Source organism: Salmo salar, chromosome ssa17 (assembly GCF_905237065.1).
Source record: "Salmo salar chromosome ssa17, Ssal_v3.1, whole genome shotgun sequence".
In the NCBI taxonomy this organism is placed as follows: domain Eukaryota; kingdom Metazoa; phylum Chordata; class Actinopteri; order Salmoniformes; family Salmonidae; genus Salmo; species Salmo salar.
In genome coordinates, this window is record NC_059458.1 from 57,236,266 (window position 1) to 57,262,137 (window position 25,872).

A 25,872-nucleotide genomic window follows, 5' to 3' on the forward strand; every position below is an offset into this window, starting at 1 on the left:
ATACTACTAATAATAATAGTTATAGCAGTGTTCCTTATCAGTCCAGTATGTCTGCAGGTACTTGTATTTACAACCAGCAATACCAAGAAAAGCCAGTAGGTGGCAATGGTACTGTACACTGTATGGGTGCAGTTTTCGTAAATACAATGAACATGGTGTGATCTCGTCTAAAATAATCTCCATTGAGTAACATCCCAAAGTTGTTCTCCGTATTGAATTGACCTTTTAATTTTACTTTTTCTGATACATTTATAAAGTAATTAAATATGTGCCACTGGCCTGAGTCTACTACAGTAGCTTTACAAGAACAAAAAGCTAAAAATAAGTACAGTTCTAAAAGCAAAATAACTACTTCAATGAATAACCCAAATAAATCAACCAAAATATCCTTCAGTCTGTGTCTCAACTCTTCAAACAGCAGCTATGGACAAGTATGTCACACAAAGTATGACATTTTAAATAAAATAACATGAAATAAATAATTAGTAAGTGTACTGTCATGTACTAAAGCCTCCTGAGGACCTCTGCTGCCTCTCCACTGCTGCTACAGGGGTATTTGTTGTGAAAGAGAGGGATCTGCACTGAAAGAGAATCTATGTTTAGCTCTGGGTACTGATCTAGAGACTCATCCAACTCCCCCGTGAGAAGCGCTCTTTCCAACTTTTGCAGGACGTTTAGACTGTCCTGGTCAGAACGGTCGCCAAACTGAACCTCCACACCATCCAACACAAAAAAATTCTGCCCTATAGTGATCCACTGCTTTGCCAGCAAATCGTCTTGAGTGTGTCTCAATGGATTCAATAGAGTCAATCAATGTTGTTGCTTTCTCATACAGTGCAAGGTAGCTTTCGTCATTTCTCTTGCCCCTAAGAGATGACCGCACACACTCGACTGCAGCCTGCATACCAGAGACGGTCTGAGTTTTCTTCTGCAGTGAAATGTTTAGACATTCAAGCTCTCCAAGAACAGCAGAGGCAAGTGTGAGGCCCAACACAGTCTTGCCTTTGCTGAAGTGCTCGAATAAGCCACTGGCGGTTGAAGCTGTCTTGGATGCAGTTGTTGCCATCTCCTCTAGGCTGCTTAGTACCCGCTCATACTGCCCTAGCACAGCTCTAATAGCAGTATTCCGCACAGTCCACCCCGTTGGACATAGGGGTTTCAGGGTGGTCAGATTTGTATCTTTGGACGTGGCAATTGATTCAAACATGCTCTTAAACTTTCCTGACTGGCCATAGAGGACACCTAACTGATGGACCCAAGAAAGGGAATCTCGGATCAGTGGGGAGGCTGTGCAGCCAGCCTGTGTAATCAGATTACACAGTGTGCTCCACAATGCACATAGAGGGCTAATGGCTGCTGCCTCCTCACAATTGCCTGTGCACCTGTGTATTTTCCTGCCATGTTTAGAGTCACCATCGTAGCTCTGCCCACGTAAGCCAGACATGGGCAAATTGAGCCTCAACAACACATCAGTTGCCACTTTCGCAATGCCCTCGCCTGTTGTCTCCGACACCCTGTATAGCCCAATAAACTCCTTGTGAGGGACAAGGTCATGGTCAACATAACGCAGGCAGACACTCTCCTGTTCAGCACCAGAGACATCTTGAGTACCATCAACAATTACTGAAAATTGTACAATCGGAAGAGACCTAATCTCAGCTGCAATGCCTTGAATGACTGTATTGGCCATGATGTTCAGAATTTCATTCTGTACTCCTAACTACCGGTACCCAAAACTACACAATTAATCAAAACAGCAATACCATTGCCTTAAACAAATCTTAGTTCAGTCACCAGTTTAAGTTGAGAGTGGGGGTATCTATGGCATTTTCCAATTATGTCCCTATTTTACAAGATAACAAAAAATTTGAACCTTTCATAATGTTGCCAAACAAAGACTCAACAAACTTACCTGAGACTCCCTGTCTCTGCCAGTCTGTCCCTGCATATCTGTCCCCAACTCTGCTGTCTGTGTGCCATCTGTTGCCTGCTCTGCCTAATGACATCAATGTGAAACATTTCTATTAGCATTTCACTTCTTTCTTATGAACATTTTATCAACTAGTCTTTGAGATATTAGGCTACTAGGGTTCTTACTTTGCGTTTTGGTGTACTGAAAAATACTCTGATGTCCGTCTTTTTTCTTTTTTCTGCCATTTTTCTACCTGGCTGGCTACACACACACACAGTGTGTAGGTTATTTACAGTAGGAGATGGGCTTCTATCATCTTATCTTCTATCATTCTATATGGACTTCGATCTAAAAGGTAGCTAGCAAATGTGAAACGGATTAAAATGACAAGAGTTGACAGCTGTATGAGTTCACCATTTACACAACATATGCTGCAACCTTTTGTAATTTTAATAGTTTGTTTCATATTGGCTGGCTTCCAACAATAGCTGAATTTGCAAAGCTAGTGAGCGCCAATTCCGTTTAAGTGGTGTTTGCTATAATCTTTGTTACCCGAGTTAAATAAAGTTGAAATAAAATAAATAAAAGTTCCCTTGCGACAATTTAGCTTTTGCAACGAGACCATTAAATATATTTAAGACCATTGTCTTAAAATTAGAACCTGTTCAGTTTGGATTTCAGTTTATCGCTAACCTTATCACAGGGACTTTGAAGCACTAACTTACATCATCTGCATGCTGATTTCGGAATAAATTGACGATAGCAAAGATTCCATCTTTGACGAGGCCACATAAATGGAATAGGTACTAGCTAGCTTAATAGTTAATATTTGCGCGCTACCTCTGCATATTCAGCTAGTGTGTGTGCGCGATTGACTGGCTAACCTCATGTCAGTTACGTTCATTGAGTGCCTTTCAGACAGTAGATACGACCTCTCTGTTACGGAGCAAGCTAAGGAACTGGCAGTGGATCAAACCATTGTGAGGCAAAGGGTGGGGGTGTCGCAATCTTTTGAAACTTAAAAACGCGCTATTAAGTGTCTATAATCAGCACAATTGCTTTCATTGCGTATTATTCATATTATTTAAATTACATAGTTATGTTTCAGTGATATATTGGGGGGGACAAATCATATTTTTCCCAGGATGGGGGGGTCGTGTCCCCCCCGTCCCCCCCGGGATTTCCGCCCCTGGGTTGATGGATAACCATTGCATAGTTTTCACAATAGTTTCTCTCTTTTTTTATACTTGAAACGCTACCCAGTTCAATGTGCTGGGACAGATAGAGGTGACACAACATGGATAACGCCTGTGAAAATGCCAGATCAAGAGAATGGAGCTATGGTGATGGATACAGCCGCCATAGTATGGCTCAGTGGGGAAGTGCTCCCCCTGCTGGTGAAAGACAGTACCTCACCGAACAGGAAAGGGAACGCCAGTGGCTGAACCATGCGAAAGAAGCTGCCATACGGGCCCACTACAACTCCCATAGACAAAACTCTCCAATGGACTTCCGTGGACATGGGCCACAAGAGACCCAGCCGCCGCCTCTGTATCATCAGGACCATCACAGAATGGCTCAGAGTCAGAACATAAGGGATTGGTCAAATCTCTATGGACCCTTGAGAGGCCAGGCAACCCCTAATGTAACCTTACACCACAGTGGAGAGAGAACAGAAACATGGGCTAAGCATGAACCCCACTTCCCAAGCTATGAGTTTTTTCCCCCGCTCATTGTAGAAAGAGGGCATGAGGATATAACCCATCACCATAAAGCTGACCGGGATTATATGGTTGGTCGGATAGTGAATCATAACAATCTCCATTACTTGGAAAGCAAATGGCAGATGTTAGATCCCACCCATTTCAATGGACATGCTAGAGGACATTTTAATGAACATTCAAGGGGACATTCTAATTCCTATTCCTGGGTTCATTCTACTGAATGCTCAAAGGGATGTTCTAGGGGTGGCTCTAGTGCACGTTCTAGGGGTGGCTCTAGTGCACGTTCTAGGGGTGGCTCTAGTGCACGTTCTAGGGGTGGCTCTAGTGCACGTTCTAGGGGTGGCTCTAGTGCACGTTCTAGGGGTGGCTCTAGTGCACGTTCCAGGGGTGGCTCTAGTGCACGTTCCAGGGGTGGCTCTAGTGCACGTTCCAGGGGTGGCTCTAGTGGACGTTCCAGGGGTGGCTCTAGTGCACGTTCCAGGGGTGGCTCTAGTGGACGTTCCAGGGGTGGCTCTAGTGGACGTTCCAGGGGTGGCTCTAGTGGACGTTCCAGGGGTGGCTCTAGTGGACGTTCCAGGGGTGGCTCTAGTGGACGTTCTAGGGGTGGCTCTAGTGGACGTTCTAGGGTCCATTCCAGCAGGTCTCCCAGGCTGGACTTCCAGGCTAAGCATGTCAACCCTTTTCAAACTACGACCAACAGTTCTCCAGACATTCAGAATGCCAACATCACTCCAACTGTTCCTATGGTCAGCAACGAACACAGTGAAATAACATCAGGACGTACAACAGGTCCTGCGAGAGATTCACAATCACTTGTGCAGACCTTTACTATGACTGCACAGCAGTGTGTTTTTACGGATTTCCCTTCCACGGGAGGTACAGAATCTGGTGTTGTTGACCTAAAAGCAGCCACGGTAACAAATGCAGACATCCATGGTATACTAGGACCTAGTGTTCCTTCCCAAGCCATAACTCAACAAACAGATCATCTTCCTGGCAATGCTGCTCTGGTTTCTCACACACAGACCTCTACCACCCCTGAACAGCAACATGCTCCCTCTCCTTCTCTCACTGAGACACCTCAGGAAAAACCTCCTCATAAACATAAGATCTCACTCAAGGAAATACAGCACTGGCCCCAGAGTGTTTTAAGATCTAAAAATGGATCTGTAAATGGGAATAACTCAACACAAGACCCCTCTCAGTCCCAACAATCCAGCGCAGAGAAGATGGAAGTTTTACAAGCAGGCAAAACACAACTACATCTAAACACCAAAGACTACCAGGCGAGGCCCCCTGAGAGGTTTAGTGCTGAGGACTCCACTATACGGCTGGAGATTAAGTCCACCCCCAGGTACATGACCCTGGCGTCAGTTGCCACCGCTCCTCCGCCCCCCGTGGCTATCGTCTCTCCAATGGGTCCACAGCAGTCCCCAGAGCCCATGGAGACAGAGAATGCAGGCAATGAGCTGCCATTTAAGATTTTAGAGGCCTGGTCCATCAGCGAAAAACAGTCGGAAAACCTGTGGGAAAGAGCTAAAGATGATGCAAGTTCTCTCTCTGTCCTAAATGAGACGGTTCAAGTTGAGAGTCTTATGGAGTATGACAAGCCTATAGATGCATCTGCAACATGTTCAATGGCATCTACAGGAGAGGACAATGAGGTCCTTCAGGTCATCACACAGATGGACAAGAGATCACTTTCACCATTTGTCCACACCAACACTCAGGCAACTGATATTGTGTGCATCGGTGGTGCCCAGACAATCGTGGAAGGTAGCTCTCATGTTGCAGATGAGAGAACTCTTGATTTGTCCACAATTGCTGAAGTTCAGTTCAAGTTATGTGCGCTGCAGCAACTAACAATCACAGAGGCAAAGGATGGTTGTCTAGAGGCCATATTGGAGAGGTATTGGGGAGGGGATACCTCTAACCTGGTAGAAGCTTTAAAAGATAAAATGGATGAGAAAATCATGCAGGATGTGTCTGCCTGGGCAGAGAAGGCAGTGGTTCTCTTTGCAGTCAGTGGTATATCACTGGGGGAAGTGGTTGAGAAATTTCCCATTCCAGTACATGTTGACACCTGTTCCCAAGTGGGTTACAGGTCATCATGGTTAAATGTCAACGAGAAGCTGAATGACATTGACAAAGATTCTGGAAGAGCTTGGTCTCTGTGGTTCATACCAGATAAAGCAGAGGAGAGTTCCAAAGTGGTTGGGGGTGTCCAGATGGATGACACCTTCCACAGCAAGATGGAGACTGTGGAATTGCCTGCACAACAACCTGTTGTAGATGAAGCAACAGACTCAGACCCCCCAACAAACGCAGACTCCGAGACGGAAACCCTTTCCCCAATGATTTTGACCGTCCTCACACCAGAGGATGCTGTGAAACTGCTTGCTGAAACAGAGGCACCAGACGTAGACCTCAAAAAGGTCATAGACCTCACAACAGACTCGGACACAGAACCCCTTTCCCCAATGAATTTGACCATCCTGACATCTGAGGATGCCATGAGACTGTTTTGCCAGATTGAAAATGGCTCTGACATCCAACTCGCGTCCCCTGATCCATGCTCTGAAAACAAAGATAAGACACAGACAAACAAACTAGAGAATATAGAAAGTGGCAGCTTAGATAAGTCCTGCTACTGTCCTTGTATTATTGAAACTGACAATGGGTTTGAAATGGGCCTATGCTCCAGTTGTCAGAGAGAGAAAGGATTGCAGCAAGGTACAAGATGCATAACAATCGCTCACTGCTTTACCATGTCAGATACAAATGATCAGGAGACAGAGGTCCCTAAGGACTCTGGGGGGAAGGTGACTGTTGACAATCAATGCAGGGACAAGAAGCAGATACATTCAACTGAAGAAGAGGGTGATGACAATCAATCCAGTGACAATAAAACACAGGGCGAAATGCAGCAATGTACAGGCGTCATACCGATCATTGACTTTTTTTTCTGGTCAGATGCAAGTGAGGATTCAGATCAGGAGACAGAGGAGAGCTATAATGAACAACATGCTCAGATTGAGGCTCATGCTTCTAGTGTTAAAATGACAGAGCCTGAAACGGGTGCCAAAGCACCATGTGAGTCAGCCCAAGAACGTACGACCCAAAGCAACGTCAGTCATGGTTCTGAGAATAGGGAAAGATGGCAAAAGAAGGACCAAGACTGTAGGACGAGTACATTACCACTTCCCAAGGTTGAAAACCCCTCTAAGGTAAGAGCTAACATCATAGAAGACAACTGGTGTTCACCTATAGAGGACTGTGGTTCACCTGTAGAAAAGTATGACAACGTTGCTGACTTTGTCACCCAATACAAAACCTGCAAGTCAAAGAAAAAAGTACAACACAAAATGAAAAAGGAGAAGACCCTCCATCCAACGTCATCTGACAGGCAAAAGCACAAGAAAAGCCATGGGAAAGCAGAGAGGGGAAGGTCACCATCCCAAACCGCTAAGTGCTCTGGGTTGAAGGCAACTGTGGATAATCAATGCAGGGACATGATGCCACATGCCTCACACAAGAGGAGACATTCAACTGAGAGTGATGAAAATCGATGTAAAGACAAGAAGAGGGGATCATCAACTGCGAAAGAGCGTGAGGGCTGTCAATCCATGGACAAGAAGCCACCGAAGAGTAGACATTCCACTGAGAAAGAGAGAGAGGACAATCAAAGTAGGGACAAGACGTCACAGAAGAGGAGAAATTCAACTGAAACTGAAGGCAGGAACTCTGACTCCAAAGAGTTACAGTGTCAGTTGGTGGACAGAGAGAGGGGCAGTGGAAACTCACTCCTGTGCCCTGGGGTGAAAACCCTCCATGTGCAGGGATCCTCAACTACCACCGTTCCTCTCAAACTCTCCATAAACATCCCCAAAAAGCCTTCCATAAACACCTCACCCTCAAAACATACTGAAGTCCCCAGAATGCCAAAGACTAAAGCCCAGAACAAAATTAGCAGACACCGCCCCCTTGCAAAGTCGGTGTCTCCTGTTGTCAAAGAGAGGCAGAGGAATGGCTGCCAACAAAAGCAGACAATTCAATGCTTAAAAATCAGATTGGAAAAGCTGTCCTTACCCAAAAATCTTGTCAGGAAATGTTCTCCACCAAGCCGGAAGAGGGAGGAAGGTTCTCCACAAAGCCAGAAGAGAGTGGAAGGTTCCCCACCAAGGCAGAAGAGGGTGGCAGATAGAGGAGAGCCTGGGGGTTTAGGGATAATGGTCTCTAAGAATCTTGACTTGTCCAAGAAACTAAAACGTAAGGCACAGAGCAACTTGAAATCCCAACAGAATTTGCCAAAGATTCCGAAGGTGTTGAATGGAAGTGAGAAAGGAAGGTTTTCAAAAAGTGAGTGTAAGAATGACTCGCTGCCAAGGATTCCGACGCTTCCGAGGACTCCAGAGGTTTCAAAGGATTGGCATGAGAGAGAGAACAAGAAAGAGACATCTCCCAGTCCTTCACCTGAATCACAAATGCTGAACAAACCTGCAAGAGTGGCACACAAGCCCAAACCTTTTATCAAGCCTGCCAGTCCCAATGGTTACAGCCCAGGTAGTCATGCTTGCCCTAATCCGGCCATGGTGTCACCGTCACATGGCAACGTAGATTTTGGGGCAAAAGTCTCTGCGAGGCAACAGGTGTTCTATGATTGGAAGAGTAGCTTTGTCCCGACACCAACCCCCCGGACTCGCAGGCGATCAGGGTGTCCTCCAGAGGAAGTGGAAGGTCAACAGGCCAGTCCCAGGTCCAGCTCGGAGACCAAGATCATCCGATCCATTCTAAAACGTGTCGATGCTCCGACGAAACCAAAGCGGAACATCAGATTTCCATTGAATCCAAGGAAGGTGCACTACTTCAAGCCCTGTGAATATGAAAATGACATGTTCAATAGGTCCTACACGGATCCTGAAGATGCACAGTGTTCTGAAGACGAAGATGCTCCTGTGAACTTCCAGAACACGAAGGAACAGCCCCCCGTTAGGAAAGAGAAGCGGCGAGACATAGGGGAGCTGAAGCCTGGACCAAGTGGTTTTTGTGAAAAGCGCTTGAAAAGGAAGTGGCCTGCTGACATTTTCATGAAGAGTATTCATCAGGCAAAGCATTGGACGAAGTCTCTCCATTGTGAACCTCCGAAAGACTTCAGACACTCGGGTAAGGACACCAATCACAAGCCACTGGCAAAAGAAAATGTCATGTATTCCCTCAAAGTTTTTGTGTAATATGTATAGCTAGCATTGACATGAAAAACGAACACACAGAATAACACACTACAGGTCAATATTTAGATACATTTTGTTGGATTTCCAGTCATTGACAAGTTCTTCTGGTTACAGCAAAAAAAACTGGAGTTGGTTACAAGTGGTCAGAGAAGCAGAAGAGGCCAAATGAAATTGAAGGTAAGTCGCAGGCTATGCTAGCCTCACATCGTAGGCTACTTTTACAATTGCCAATGATTTCCCAGTATTTCAAACTGTTGTATATGTATTTTTCCTTTTAGAACAATCTCAGACCTACACTGACTGACTGTTGGGTTCTGATTGGAATCATCTAGATGAAAGGGTATTATGTTATTTATAGGAGATGAGTAGTGAATGCAACTGTATCATGCTATTTTACACAGGCCTGTGAGTCTGGGTCAATATGACCTAAGCAAACTTGGGAGTCAAAGTGAGAGGGGTGACAGAGAATATGGGTGAACAGACCGGTGTATTTCCCAAATCTCACAGGATGTGACTTAATACATTACCATATGTAATTGATAAGCGTCATTCGATTTGATTTCAATCACGTTTTGACCGGTCAAACAGGTATGGAAAGATTTGTTCAAATCAAGAGGGGTGCAGTCAAAAAGTGATTGCAATCAAATGGAACGACCCATAAAGTAAAGGGAAAGCTTGGGGAAGATGTACTTGTTCAAAGTGTACAAAAACTTCACTAGAAAACAAGCCTTATCGATGAGAACGTCAATACCAACTTGTTAGGTAACTGAAACCTATGTAAGTGTGACTTGTGTTGACTGGGTTGGAACATGTTCTAGCCGTGTTCTGAGTATATTCTGAGGTAGTGTTCTCAGGATCCTGTGTACGTTCAATAGATTTTTGAACTGAAAAGTTGCCTTAGTGATCCTTCGTCTCCACTTGGAAAGCCAGTAGCTGGGGGACGGCTATTTCCTACAGTGCTAATGTGAATATTTCTCACCTTCTGTCGTGAAATATTGCCTAAAAGATATGACATCTGTTCCGGTTTGGATTACAATGGTGGCAGAACCCCCTAGCTTATACAACAAATAATACATTTATTGCATATGGTTCACATGTTGGTCAATTTGCCACCATTCTTCTCCTGTTTCCTCCTGACAATAGTATGTTAAAAGGTGGAAATGTTATTATGTTCTCAGCTAATGCAATCTTTGGCATGACATCCTACTCAGAGATGGCAATTGTATTGCATGCCCCCACCTCTCTATCCGGTCAATGTACTCATTGTCTACATTAGTGGCTCAGCATATCAGCTGGCCCTAGTTACATTACATTAACTCCCACACTTCTCACTTATGCTTGCCTCTTAGGTTCCTCTCTGAATGCAAGCCCCCTTCACAGTCACCATCCAGGTTCCTCTCAGAATGCAAGTCCCCGTCACGGTCACCATCCAGGTTCTTCTCAGAATGCAAGTCCCCGTCACGGTCACCATCCAGGTTCTTCTCAGAATGCAAGTCACGGTCACCATCCAGGTTCCTCTCAGAATGTAAGCCCCCCTCGTGGTCACCATTCATCCTCCAGCCAGGGGAGAAGAGTTGAGCCAACAGCCAGGCACCATAGCGCTCCCATGGATGAATGGAACAAGCGGTGGTCAGGAGAGACGTGATTCGTAAGCATATCAGTCGGCCATGACAGGACACACCAGACAGAACAGTAGTTGATGGCAACCTGCAAAGACAATACTTTTACCTCAAACCTGACATCGTGCCTCTGCTGTTCTTTTAAAAAAAACTTGAAACCCTACATATTAGGCTACATTATGCAGTTTACTTTTCTACATGTTTTCATCTGTTTTTAAATGAATAAACGCCTGATTTCTCTCCCTAATAATAGGTTTGGTTAGCTGTGGTTGAAGCAGTCAGATGTTTGTATTACATCCTATGTACATGTGTTATTGTTACTCTTGACACATAAGGGTGTTTGGTTACCCGTATTCCTATAGTATTGTTTGCCTACATTGTTAGGGTACCGTCATAGTGATGGGATTGGACATTTTGTTTGTTTACAGTATTTTTTTAAACTATTTCTATTGCAGCCACAACCAAAGCTTAAGGGAAGTAACCAGACAACTTTTTTTTATATATATGTTATTTTTTGACACTGGTGGTAAAGTGGGTAAATGTATCATGGATATCGACATTAAATGATGTTTGAAAGCCATTATGTCGCTTTGTTTGATGTGATTTCTTGTACTGGTTTATAGTTTTGTGGCCATAGATGTTGTTTTGTGGCCATTTGCTAATGTGTCGGGTATTGAGGAATGTACGTACTTTACAGGTCACGGGTTTTATACCACGTCTTAAATTTGTCAATCCCATGTTTTGTTTATAATATCTGTCTGTTTTTGTAAGTTTTGATGCTGTATTGTTTTTTTTATATATATACACCTCTGTTCTGTATTGTTATGGCACTGAACTAATATAAATATGTTGTTGTTGTTACCTATCCTCTCAGACTACACAGCATCCAATGAAGATAAGTGTACTATTATTTACCCCACCACCAGGCTAATACCACATTTGAGACACACACAGTTACACCACCAGAGGGAAGCAAAGTACAATGTTCCTTTCATTTCAGTCACTTGCTTGTGCAAGGCTTCTCCAATGTGTGAGACTTGAGAGACTTATCTAGAGGAAAAAGAAACGCACACCTATTTAGGCGAGGTGCTGGCTAGTGGAGTGGAAAACGTGAAAATAAAGGAGAGCCGCACACTCTAAGAGCTCGGATGCAAAAATGTAATGTCCAACGTTTCAACAGGCAAGCTGTCTTCATCAGGGTATAATCACAAACGCTGCAGGGTGACTCGTTTATATAGTGTCAAAAGACACACACAGGTGTCTGTAATCATGGCCAAGTATGGCCTAATATCATTGGTTAATTCTCAAATATTGAAATGACATACAAAAAACAAATGGATAGCATACGATCATAGATTCAATTTAGACTACATAAGCCTACAAACAATTACAATGGCAAAGTCACAATAATCAGAAGAATGGCTTCAGATCAAAGTCTATGTTGACACCGAAGGGAGTATCGTGGAATATTGCCTCAAAAATATAACACTCTTACAAGAACTTGTGAATTCAATATAGGCTTTAATACAAAGTAGCAAAGCCGAGCTGGTCCGCGGAACATCTAACTTCCCTGAGCATCGGCTCTGCTTTTATCCACATACAGCATATGGGTACATCCCCTATGTTAATGCAATTACTCCTCTTTGTCCTTCCGCAACCATTATCTTCCAACCCGAGTTTCTTGCCTGTTTACGCCTGATAACGCCCACATCTGTTCCGGTTTGGATGACAATGGTGGCAGAACCCTCTAGCTTATACAACAAATAATACATTTATTGCATATGGTTCACATGTCAGTCAATTTGCCACCATTCTTCTCTTGTTTCCTCCTGACAATAGTATGTTAGAAGGCGGAAATGTTATGTTCTCAGCTAATGCAATCTTTGTCATGACATCCTACTCAGAGATGGTAATTGTATTACATGCCCCCACCTTTCTATCCAGTCAATGTACTCATTGTCCATACTATTTCCTGCTATTCAATTATGTTTCTTCAGCATAGCAGCTGCACCTAGTTTCATTACATTAACTCCCACAGGAGCAAGGGTCTTTAAATTAAAGACTTGAGAGACTCACATAGGTGAATGGATCAGAACAGATAACAGAGGGGAATCTTCAGTCATATTTTCTGTTTCTACAGAACACTTGTATATTTATTGGAGAAAGCTAAGCAGAAACTGCTGCCTACAAGGACAAGAGTGGTGGAGGCCTGTTGAGAATGCATAGTACAAGATCACTGCTTACAAATGAGATTTGTATATCTCATGAGTTGAAAAGTCCTAATCTTACATACTTGAGGTCAGCATGCCTTGGACTCTGTTATTGTTTTCCTCAATGCAGGTTTTTGTGTCTTTTTTATTTAACTAGGCAAGTCAGATATGAACAAATTCTTATTTACAAACAGCTTACTGGGGAACAGTGAGTTAACTGCCTTGTTCAGAACAACAGATTAACTTCTCAGTTTGGGGATTTGATCCAGCAACCTTTCAGTTACTGACCCAACGCTCTAACCACTAGACTACCTGCCGCCCCCTTTTCTACTTGGTAGGCTACAGGATTATGTACATGGCTGACTTGGCCTGGGAGATCGGAGGGTTAAAATCCAGCTAGTATTTGTTGGGGAAATGTCCAGCTCTTTGGTAATTTTCCTGTACCCATGTTGGAGAGTCTCCAGTCACCTGGTGATTTTCCAGTACCTATACTATTTCCTTTTGAGGTAGGAAAAAGAAGCAATATAAGGTTAAATATTAGATGTGTAAGCAGAATAAAGGTGGAAACCATGTGAATGTGCAGGAGTGGTCCAACATAGAGTTAACCATTAGACATGAACAAACAGAACTAAGAGGTGTCTATGTGAACATGCTAAGCTGAGCCAACATAGACCAGACTGTTTGGACTCACACATATAATCTAGTTAAGGCTACTAGACAGGTACATGCATTAATCATTTCCAAGTGACATAGACCTGAACTGGTGTGTGACAGTGACTGTGCATCTTTACCAACCAATACAGAGGCCACAACAGGGGCCACAAGCTATGTATATGTATTGGGAAGACATGGTTGTATTAATCAAAAGCTATTGGAAATTTACTTATAATGGGAACCTATATACAGTATGCAATAAATGTTTTATTTTTTATAGTAAACCGGTGGTGAAGCCACCAATATAATCTAAACTGAGTCAGATGTGTGTGTAAACAAGCCGGAATTAAAACAAAAAGATAATGGTGGCGCAAGGCCAAGGGGAGTTAATCATTTTCATAGAAAGGAGGGAACATGTATGTAATCTACAAAAAGAGCAGTGTCATTATCTGGTGGAAATGTATAAATACTGATGTTTTGAACAAGAGAAATCAGTTGTTCCATGGAATTGCTCGGCTTCTGTTACTTTTCTAATAAAGTATTTTTGGATTTACAAGTTCCGTTATCTGAGAAATATTTGATTCAGTATTTCCACGACATATTCACGCAATCCATGAGAGAATGATGGAGTCATTAATAGTAGCCTTTCTCCTCCCCCCTCCTCCCTGTTCTCCCCTCAGACTCTGTGACAGGAAGACAGGTTCTCAGCAAGGGGTCATGATATCCCACTGTCCTCTGAATGGCTGTAAATGAGCTGTGTTTTGATCTCAGCAGGTGTCAGAGGAGAGGCACTGGGCTGTGGAGGAAAGGGCCCTTCCCATTATGTCTGTTGCATGGATTAGGAATATCGGGAAATAACAGGCTAAATACTGTATGTTAATTCTCATGAGATAATATCCATAAAACATTTTAATTAACTAAATCAATTCAGAGAAAATTAAACATATACTACATACAGTGGACATTTTGCACCCAATTTACCTAATTAATGCATAAGATTTGATTTGCATGTCTGCGCTGCCACGCGACAGAGTGACTATATGTAGATGCGTTCTCGTCTGGCGCTTAGATCAATTTAACAGTTCTTTCGGGAGGTCAGAATTACCCCCCGGCATGTCAAAAAGGGACTCGGAAACAATGATCTTATCACGATCCCTTTGGCTATATTCAAAGTAATCTTGTTTGGGTCTCTGACCAGTGTCGGGAAAATAATTACCATTCGGCATCGTTTTAGAGCTTTTTTTGTCGGTAGGGTGCTGTTTACTGGGTAACAGAACAATCTAGAGGAAAAAGAAACGCACACCTATTTAGGCGAGGTGCTGGCTAGCGGAGTGGAAAACGTGAAAATAAAGGAGAGCCGCACACTCTAAGAGCTCAGATCCAAAAATGTAATGTCCAACGTTTCGACAGGCAAGCAGTCTTCATCAGGGTATAATCACAAACGCTGCAGGGTGACTCGTTTATATAGTGTCAAAAGACACACACAGGTGTCTGTAATCATGGCCAAGTATGGCCTAATATCATTGGTTAATTCTCAAATATTGAAATGACATACAAAGAACAACATACAAAAAACAAATGGTTAGCATACGATCATAGATTCAATTTAGACTACATAAGCCTACAAACAATTACAATGGCAAAGTCACAATAATCAGAAGAATGGCTTCAGATCAAAGTCTATGTTGAGAACGAAGGGAGCAAGGTATTGGTGTGGCCATCACAAAGCCCTGACCTCAAGCCTATAGAAAAGTTGTGGGCAGAACTGAAAAAGCGTGTGCGAGCAAGGAGGCCTACAAACCTGACTCAGTTACACCAGCTCTGCCAGGAGGAATGGGCCAAAATTCACCCAACTTATTGTGGGAAGCTTGTGGAAGGCTACCCCGAAACATTTGACCCAAGTTAAACAATTTAAAGGCAATGCTACCAAATAATAAATGAGTGTATATAAACTTCTGACCCACTGGGAATGTGATGAAAGAAATAAAAGCTGAAATAAATAATTCTCTCAACTATTATTCTGACATTTCACATTCTTAAAATAAAGTGCTGATCCTAACTGACCTAAAACAAGGAATTTTTACCAGGATTAAATGTCAGGAATTGTGAAAAACTGAGTTTAAATGTGTTTGGCTAAGGTGTATGTACATTTCCGACTTCAACTGTACATATCTATATGTAATTATTCTTTAATTCCTTTCTAAGAGAAAAAGGCCTGGGGAAGGATCTACGGTAAACCAACACCTCCATCAGTCTCGAAATCACCACCGTCAAGATGTGACCGGTTCAGACATTGTCTCTTCCATGATGTATCTCCAGAGCTATCCAGGTTTTGTATGTTTTCTTTTCCATGATAGATCAACCTTCTTGCCTTTAGGGTCTTGGTCTAGGAGCCATGTTTTATTTCTTATTCTTTAGAATCTTCGGTGGTTTATCTCTCTTGAGGTTTCTTGCCGCTCGTAGTGTTCACAGACCTTACTTATAATGAGGTATACCTACCCTGGAAATGACTGTTTCATATACACTCTCCCCAAACAGCAGATCCATAAGTTCACTGCAACATTTCCCAACTCTTTCAAATGTTCAAACACATTCCACAATTCAACAACGTCACTACACATCAATCACCAGGACAGCTTTATTGCAAACACATGCTTTACCCAAAACAGCTGCACTATCAGGTTACATAAGCACTCACTCGATAGCGTGAGAACATCCAGACAGGATGTACATAAATGAGCATAACCACGTGATACATAAAATAGGTCATCAGTCACTTTCGGACACATGCCGTCTACTGTATTCTCTCTCTGATACTCTGTGTGCCCCAGGTTCACTACGATGAATTCATACCTATGTTTGAAAAGCAGTCTCCTCAGTATCCATGGAAAGAGGTTGAGGTAAACACACACTTTGAATCTTTCACTTGTCTGTCTGTATGTGTGAGTTAAGATGGGTGGACACTGTGACTTTCAACATCCTAACGTCGCTGAGCTTCACATTAAACGACCGTCTTTCCTGTATTTTTGTTGGGGTGTTACCAACGTAGTGGTGCGCACACTAAACGATGTGGCACAGAAGGGGGGGTCACACACTACAAGATTCTTCACTTGGTGGTGAGGATTGTTGATACCACGCTGTCTCGCGAAAACAATGATGTGATTTAATAATGTAGCTACAACGAGCTGTGGCTCAAAGCAGCCTCATAAACGTTTTCAGTCAGACATTCAGTTGAAATATCTAGACCGCATTTTGAATTGAGTAACATTGCTTGTGAACTTCAGAGCTGTAACGATTTGACGCTTTGGTTAAAGGCACATACATTAAAACACATACTATTAGTAGTCATGGCTCCTGCCCCAGAGTCTACACATTCTGGGTGATGTGAAACAACATCATCCCACTGGCTTCTTCTCTGGTGAGCTCTCATTGGCTATTGCTGGTCATCGTTCTGAAAATTGTCTTTGCACATCTCGCACTGCAAGAGCATTGCAGATTTTGTGCAGATAAAATCAAACATGTTTGAAAATATTGGGACTTCTGGGACTGCTCAAAGACTAGATTGGTAACCCTTAGATTGCGTTTTTGACCCGCTCACTTTAAATGAGCGTCGGTGACGGCCGCGCACCCCGAGTAGGCAACATGGGTATATTGTCTCTGATTTCAAACTTGTCTAGGACAGGTAAATCGTGGCCAAAATTGTGTAGTGTACACCCGGCTTTACTCTGAAACTCTTTTATATAATCAGAGATGAGTTACTTGGAAAAGTAATATATAGTAACACATTTAACAAAGTAGCCCGCTACTTTGCAATCTTACTTTGTGTGGATAGTAAATGTGTTATATTACTTTCATGAAAAAAATCTAAATCTCACTAATTTGTTCGACTGTCAGAGATACGCTACCAAAGATAGGATACTTACTCAAATCAAATGTTATTTGTCACATGCCTTGTAGACCACGTGTACAGTCGTGGCCAAAAGTTTTGAGAATGACACAAATATTAATTTTCACAAAGTTTGCTGCTTCAGTGTCTTTAGATATTTTTGTCAGATGTTACTATGGAATACTGAAGTATAATTACAAGCATTTCATAAGAGTCAAAAGCTTTTATTGACAATTACATGAAGTTGATGCAAAGAGTCAATATTTGCAGTGTTGAGCCTTCTTTTTCAAGACCTCTGCAATCTGCCCTGGCATGCTGTCAGTTAACTTCTGGGCCACATCCTGACTGATGGCAGCCCATTTATGCATAATCAATGCTTGGAGTTTGTCAGAATTTGTGGGTGTTTCTTTGTCCCCCGCCTCTTGAGGATTGACCTCACGTTCTCAATGGGATTAAGGTCTGAAGAGTTTCCTGGCCATGGACCCATAATATCGATGTTTTGTTCCCCGAGCCACTTAGTTATCACTTTTGCCTTATGGCAAGGTGCTCCATCATGCTGGAGAAGGCATTGTTTGTCACCAAACTGTTCCTGGATGGTTGGGAGAAGTTGCTCTCGGAGGATGTGTTGGTACCATTCTTTATTCATGGCTGTGTTCTTAGGCAAAATTGTGAGTGAGCCCACTCCCTTGGCTGAGAAGCAACCCCACACATGAATGGTCTCAGGATGCTTTACTGTTAGCATGACACAGGACTGATTGTAGTACTCACCTTGTCTTCTCCGGACAAGCTTTTTTTCGGATGCCCCAAACAATCGGAAAGGGGATTCATCAGAGAAAATGACTTAACCCCAGTCCTCAGCAGTCCAATCCCTCTACCTTTTGCAGAATATCAGTCTGTCCCTGATGTTTTTCCTGGAGAGAAGTGGCTTCTTTGCTGCCCTTCTTGACACCAGGCCATCCTCCAAAAGACTTCGCCTCACTGTGCGTGCAGATGCACTCACACCTGCCTGCTGCCATTCCTGAGCAAGCTCTGTACTGGTGGTGCCCCGATCCCGCAGCTGAATCAACTTTAGGAGACGGTCCTGGCCCTTGCTGGATTTTCTTGGGCGCCCTGAAGCCTTCTTCACAACAATTGAACCGCTCTCCTTGAAGTTCTTGATGATCTGATAAATGGTTGATTTAGGTGCAGTCTTACTGGCAGCAATATCCTTGCCTGTGAAGCCCTTTTTGTGCAAAGCAATGATGATGGCACGTGTTTCCTTGCAGGTAACCATGTTTAGCAGAGGAAGAACAATAATTCCAAGCACCACCCTGCTTTTGAAGCTTCCAGTCTATTATTCCAACTCAATCAGCATGACAGAGTGATCTCCAGCCTTGTCCTCGTCAACACTCACACCTGTGTTAACGAGAGAATCACTGACATGATGTCAGCTGGTCCTTTTGTGGCAGGGCTGAAATGCAGTGGAAATGTTTTTGGGGGATTCAGTTCATTTGCATGGCGAAGAGGGACTTTGCAATTAATTGCAATTCATCTGATCACTCTTCATAACATTCTGGGGTATATGCAAATTGCCATCATACAAACTGAGGCAGCAGACTTTGTGAAAATTTATATTTGTGTCATTCTCAAAACTTTTGGCCACGACTGTAGACTAACAGTAAAATTCTTACTTACGGGTCCTTTTCCAACAATGCAGAGTTAAAGATAACATAAAATAAAAATATATAAATAGTGACACAAGAAAGAAGTAAACAGTGAATAACTAATAGAAATGAGTAAAAATAACATGGCTATATACAGGGAGTACCAGTTCCGCGTCGATGTGCAGGGACACGAGGTAACTGAGCCATGTACTGTACATACAGTGCCATCGGAAAATATTCAGACCCTTTAACTTTTTCCACATTTTATTACGTTCCAACCTTATTCTAAAATTGATTTAATAGTTTTTTCCCCTCATAAATCTACACACAATACCCCATAATGACAAAGCAAAAACAGGTTTATAGACATTTTTGCTAATGTATTTGTAACGACTGTCGTAGCGAGGGGACCAAAACGCAGCGTGTTGAGTGCTCATAATGACTTTTTATTTTAACACAGAACACTAAAGAAAATAACAAAAGCAAAAACGATCAGTTCACAGTTCTGTCAGGTACTGAAGACTAAACAGAAAACAACTGCCCACAACACAGGTGGGAAAAAAAACCTATTTAAGTATGATCTCCAATTAGAGACAACGAGGACCAGCTGCCTCTAATTGGAGATCACCCCCCCAAAAAACATAGAAATAGAAAACTAGAACTAAACATAGATATAGAAAACATAGAAAAACACAAAACACCCCCTGTCACGCCCTGACCTTCTCTACCATAGAAAATAACATCTTGCTATGGTCAGGACGTGACAGTATTACAAATAAAAAACAGAAATATAAATAACTATTCAGACCCTTTACTCAGTACTTTGTTGAAGCACCTTCATTAGCGATTACAGCACTGAGTCTTCTATGACGCTACAAGCTTGGCACACTTGTATTTGCGGAGTTTCTCCCATTCTTCTCTACAGATTCTCTCAAGCTCTGTCAGGTTGGATGGGGATCGTTGTTGCACAGCTAGCACAGGTCTCTCCAGAGATGTTTGATCTGGTTCAAGTCCGAGCTCTGGTTGGGCCACTCAAGGACTTTCAGAGTCTTGTCCCGAAGCCACTCCTGCGTTGTCTTGGCTCTGGAGCAAGTTTTCATCAAGGATCTCTCTGTACTTTGCTCCGTTCATCTTTGCCTCAATCCTGACTAGTCTCCCAGTCCCTGCCGCTGAAAAACATCCCCACAGCATGCCAGGTTTCCTCCAGACGTGACACTTGGCATTCAGGCCAAAGTGTTCAATCTTGGTTTCATCAGACCAGAGAATCTTGTTTGTCATGGTCTGAGTGTCTTTAGGTGCCTTTTGGCAAACTCCAAGCGGGCTGTCACGTGCCTTTTACTGAGGAGTGACTTCCATCTGGTCACTCTACCATAAAGGCCTGATTTGGTGGAGTGTGTCAAGGAAATTCATACTGAGAGAGTCTTTGTCATTTCTTCAAATAATCATCTTTATTTAATATCGATTTAATTATTGCAATAATGAGACAAGTCAACCCAACAGTCTCGAGGAGACTACACTTCACAGACAATGCACAGTTTTTATATAGTTTATCCATCTGCCTCTGGTGTTGTTTCCCAGATGCAAAAAGGATTAGACACAATAAGGATTATATTCTACTCCCCAGGCTTATCCTTATCTTGGTTACACCCACCACATCTTATCTACAGAATGCCAGCTGTAGGATTTTAGGCTTCTCTCAGTTCACACAGACATTTAATAGAACATAAATGTCTTACTATTAATTAAGCATATAATCGTTAACTATTAATATCAAACAAATCAGGTAAATATGTCATGTTTCTATCACATGTGCTGCAGAGATGGTTGTCCTTCTGGATGTTTATCCCATCTCCACAGAGGAACTCTGTCAGAGTGACCATCAGGTTCTTGCTCACCTCCCTGACCAAAGCCCTTCTCCCCCGATTGTATGGAATGGGTCACAAGGTAATTCTTGATATATGTCACGTTTGTCGTAAGAAGGAGACCAAGGTGCAGCGTGGTAAGCGTACATCTTTCACTTTATTAGATGAGCACTGACAAAACAAAGAAAATACAAAAATGAACGTAAAGTTCTGCAAGCTTCAAAGCAGCTATACAAAAACAAGATCCCACAAAAACCCAGTGGGAAAAGGCTGCCTAAATATTATCCCCAATCAGAGACAACAAAAGACAGATGCCTCTGATTGGGAACCATATCAGGACAACATAGAAATGCATAATCGAGAATGCCCACCCAAATCACACCCTGACCTAACCAAATAGAGAAATACAAAGGCTCTCTACGGTCAGGGCGTGACAATATATAAGAAAGGATTATCCCCAAGCCAGATAGAATTTGCTATGAAGACTGTTCTTATTGTACAGAGTTTGGGCCCTAAGACAAGGCTCTTATCTCGTCCCTGGTACCTCACAGTACAGAAACACCAGCTCATTCTATTGCATAAATCAATTGTCAGCTCCAGATACTCCTTTCTCAAGTAAAACCCATGTCTTGACCACACGCCTAGACTAGCTGCAGGGAGCTGGAGTAGAACCCATCCCTTTGCAAAAACACAGCCTTAGTAGAACAGAAATGTTTTACTATTTGTTAAGTGTATATATAATTGTTAACTAATAATATTAAACAAATCAGGTAAATACATTATATTTCTCTCACAGAGCTTACTGAGGGGAGTGAGCCTCTGGGTCATACACTAACCCAGGATAGGTGCAACATCAGAGATGACGCACAATGGTTCCAGACACTACCTCACACATCCTGTCTCAGACCTTACCTCCCCACACCAAGGCCGAAGGAGGGAGTAACTTGGCACAGACATTGTGGAGACAAGTATTTGGTTCCCCATTAATCACTCCATCCCTTCACATGGTTTGCAATAGGTAAAGACACATTCACTTATGAAGACAGTGTTCCCTCTTGTCCTCCTTTGCCCTATTATCTTTCTGATATTCTGCATAGCAACAGGGACATGTGATAGACAAGCCTGACTTCTCCCCTCTCTGGGCCCCAGGTGACTGAGGCCCATATGAGGGAGGAAGTGCAACTGCCAACACCAGAGTCCAAAGTGATGGGTTTAGATTTCTGAGCTTTAACTATTATTAATCATTAGTTATAATAGAGACATGAGGGGGGCCATAATGAAGCTTGGGAGGGGCTGATGCAGGGAAAACGGTCACATGTGGCAGTACTGATAAGGAGAGGAACCGTTTATTGCCCATATCACTTAGCTTCCAGCCTAGCAATAAACATGCACTTTTTAACTATAAGGAGGAGACTCCATCCAAAGTGGGGTATGTATACTACCACAGGTGGAACCATGTCTTTGTCTGTTCAGCTGTTCGATCCTTTGGGAAGAATAAACTTGGTTTAAGCTTTCACAGTGTCCGTCGAGTTCTTACCCTGATAATTAGAACCTAAGAGAAGGGATACATTCTAATTACAATAGTTCAACAGTTCATCATATATGCATTTTATGCAGATAAGACATCTTAATTATCTATGTTACCGAGCTAATTCTGATTCTTCCGCCACAGGGTCTGAATACTTTCCGATGCCACTGTAATAGATAGGGGTAAAGTGACTAGGCAACAGGATAGATAATAGACAGTAGCGTGTGTGTGTGTGTGTGTGTGTGTGTGTGTGTGTGTGTGTGTGTGTGTGTGTGTGTGTGTGTGTGTGGTGTCAGTATGCAGAACTACTAACTCGGGTTTCATGATCACTAGTTTCCCGTCTCATCTGTGGCGCTGCTTTCCTGTGCTAGTCTACAAGTGCTGCGCTATATATGGGATGCTTAATTAGCCATATATACTGATAGTGTAAATAATTGCTTTAGTGTGATTTAAGTTTAAGTGCAATTAGGCTTTAAGCCTTTGGGATGTTTTGATGTATAAAGTCATAGTATGAGAAGAGAAAAAGGTTGCTGCATGTTTGGGGAAGTGTCTGTGGGACTGAGGACCCCAGATATGCAATCTGGCACAACAGCAAGTCAGTATTTTTCAGAGCGAATCCAACATCTTTATTACCTAAAGTTAATGAAGGTATATTAAACAACGTTGTTTACTGTTAGGTTCTACTCCAGGTACAGACCAGACAGACACTGATAAAAGCTCAAACCAGATGTATTCACTCAACTGGATGCTTCAGCTGAATAGCATAACATACAAGTCACACAAGCATATACACTGAGTATACAAAACATTAAGAACACCTGCTCTTTCCATGACATAGTTTTCATCTGGATTCACCTGGTCAGTCTATGATCCCTTATTGATGTCACTTGTTAAATCCACTTCAAATCAGTGTAGATGAATGGGAGGAGACTAGTTAAGAGGCCGGTTAAAGAAGGATTATTAAGCCTTGAGACAATTAAGATGGATTGTTTATGTATGCCATTCAGAGGGTTAATGGGCAAGACAAAAGATTGAAGTGCCTTTGAACGGGGTATGTAGTAGGTTCCAGGAGCACCGGTTTGAGTGTGTCAAGAACTGTAACGCTGCTGGGTTTTTCACTCTCAACAGTTTCCCGTGTGTATCAAGAATGGTCCACCACCCAAAGGACATCCAGCCAACTTGACACAACTGTGGGAAGCATTGGAGTCAACATGGGCCAGCATCCATATGGAACGCTTTCGACACTTTGTAGAGTCCATGACCTGACGATTTGAGGCTGTTCTGAGGGAAAAAGGGGGAGGTTCCCTGAACCTCAATACTAGGACAGTGTTGCTAATGCAGCTGTCATGACATTTCTCCAAGCAGCCTTTCTCCACTCGCTGGAGAACTAAATGAGGAAAGAAGTCGAGACCGGATCAATGAAACACTCCCGGTAGAGATATGTGTTGTTTGACAAAGTAAAAAGTTATTTTACTCCGTTAATGTCACGTCCTGGCCAGTATAAGGGTTAATTGTTATTGTAGTTTGGTCAGGATGTGGCAGAGGGTATTCGTTTTATGTGATTCGGGGTGGTGTGTTTGTTGTAGCGGATTTGATTTGTGTATTCCGGGGTTTTTGGGCACTGTTCCTTGTTATGTATGTCTATGATTGATCTGTTGTTGTATGTCTATGTGTGGTCAATTGGGGTTGGGACTCTCAATTGAAGGCAGGTGTTGTCCATTTGCCTTTGATTGAGAGTCCCATATATTAGGGTGTGTTTGTATGTGTCTTTTGTGGGAGATTGTTTGTGTGCACTGCGTTTGTTTGAGCCTGCCAGAGCCAGAGCCTGTAAGTCGCCAGAGCCGCCCGCCAGTCATAAGTCGCCAGAGCCGCCCGCCAGTCAACAGTCGCCAGAGCCACCCGCCAGTCAACAGTCGCCAGAGCCGCCCGCCAGTCAACAGTCGCCAGAGCCGCCCGCCAGTCAACAGTCGCCAGAGCCGCCCGCCAGTCAACAGTCGCCAGAGCCGCCCGCCAGTCGTGCGTCACCAGAGCCGCCTGCCAGTCAGGAGTCGCCAGCCAGTCAGGAGCCGCCAGAGCCGCCCGCTAGTCAGGAGCCGCCAGAGCCGCCCGCTAGCCAGGAGCCGCCAGAGCCGCCCGCTAGTCAGGAGCCGCCAGAGCCGCCCGCTAGTCAGGAGCCGCCAGAGCCGTCCGCTAGTCAGGAGCCGCCAGAGCCGCCCGCTAGTCAGGAGCCGCCAGAGCCGCCCGCTAGTCAGGAGCCGCCAGAGCCGCCCGCTAGTCAGAAGCCGCCAGAGTGGCCCGACTGCCCGGAACTGCCAGAGTGGCCCGACTGCCCGGAACTGCCAGAGTGGCCCGACTGCCCGGAACTGCCAGAGTGGCCCGACTGCCCGGAACTGCCAGAGTGGCCCGACTGTCCTCCGGCCCAGCCCGAGGGGCCCGACTGTCCTCCGGCCCAGCCCGAGGGGCCCGACTGTCCTCCGGCCCAGCCCGAGGGGCCCGACTGTCCTCCGGCCCAGCCCGAGTGGCCCGACTGTCCTCCGGCCCAGCCCGAGTGGCCCCCCTGTCCTCCGGCCCAGCCCGAGTGGCCCCCCTGTCCTCCGGCCCAGCCCGAGTGGCCCCCCTGTCCTCCGGCCCAGCCCGAGTGGCCCCTCTGTCCTCCGGCCCAGCCCGAGTGGCCCCCCTGTCCTCCGGCCCAGCCCGAGTGGCCCCCCTGTCCACCGGCCCAGCCCGAGTGGCCCCCCTGTCCGCCGGCCCAGCCCGAGTGGTCCGTCTGCCAGGGTCAGCCCGAGTGGCAAGTGGGCGACGCCAAAGGTGGAACGAAGTCCACGTCCTGCACCTGAGCCACCTCCAGGATAGGTGGGTTGGGGAGGGAGGGTGTAGCACAGTGCCGTCGGTGACGGCAGCCACCCTCCCTTCCCTCCCTTTAGTTTAGGGGGATTTTTTTGTTGTTGTTTGGGGTTTTTGTTTTTTCTTGAGGTGCTTCCGGGGTTAGCACCTTTAGGGGGGGGTACTGTCACGTCCTGGCCAGTATAAGGGTTATTTGTTATTGTAGTTTGGTCAGGACGTGGCAGAGGGTATTCGTTTTATGTGATTCGGGGTGGAGTGTTTGGTAGGGGATTTGATTTGTGTATTCCGGGGTTTTTGGGCACTGTTCCTTGTTATGTATGTCTATGATTGATCTAGCTGTTGTATGTCTATGTGTGGTCAATAGGGGTTGGGACTCTCAATTGAAGGCAGGTGTTGTCCATTTGCCTTTGATTGAGAGTCCCATATATTAGGGTGTGTTTGTATGTGTCTTTTGTGGGAGATTGTTTGTGTGCACTGCGTTTGTTTGAGCCTGCCACACTGTTGCCGTTGTGAGTATTGTTTTGTTTTTTCCCTGTGGATGCTTTTTCCAATTAAAAGAATGAGTATCCACATACCCGCTGCATTTTGGTCCTTCTTTCCTCAACACGACGAAATGCGTGACAGTTAATCATAAAAGTACTCTAACACCTTTATCAAACACCTGCCCCCAATCACCCCTTACCCAAAACGAGTGTAAATATTGGACCATAAATTGTGCCTTCCTGTATTATATTTATGCTAAAATGTTTGTTCTATTCT

General features: G+C 44.1%; 1 protein-coding gene across 2 annotated transcripts in view; it reads left to right on the top strand.

Moving 5' to 3' along the window:
- ttll12 (tubulin tyrosine ligase-like family, member 12) overlaps positions 1-11,347 on the top strand; it is a 43,957-nt gene extending 32,610 nt beyond the window's left edge. For both annotated transcript variants that reach the window (XM_014153124.2, XM_014153108.2), the window contains 3 exons: positions 3,176-8,799; positions 8,982-9,044; positions 10,217-11,347. Coding sequence is in view for 1 of the 2 variants with exons in the window: in XM_014153108.2 (XP_014008583.2) it covers positions 3,210-8,799; positions 8,982-9,044; positions 10,217-10,512 (5,949 nt within the window). In the remaining variant the exon portion in view is untranslated. The remainder of the gene's footprint in view (positions 1-3,175; positions 8,800-8,981; positions 9,045-10,216) is intronic.
- Positions 11,348-25,872: the final 14,525 nt, after the last annotated feature.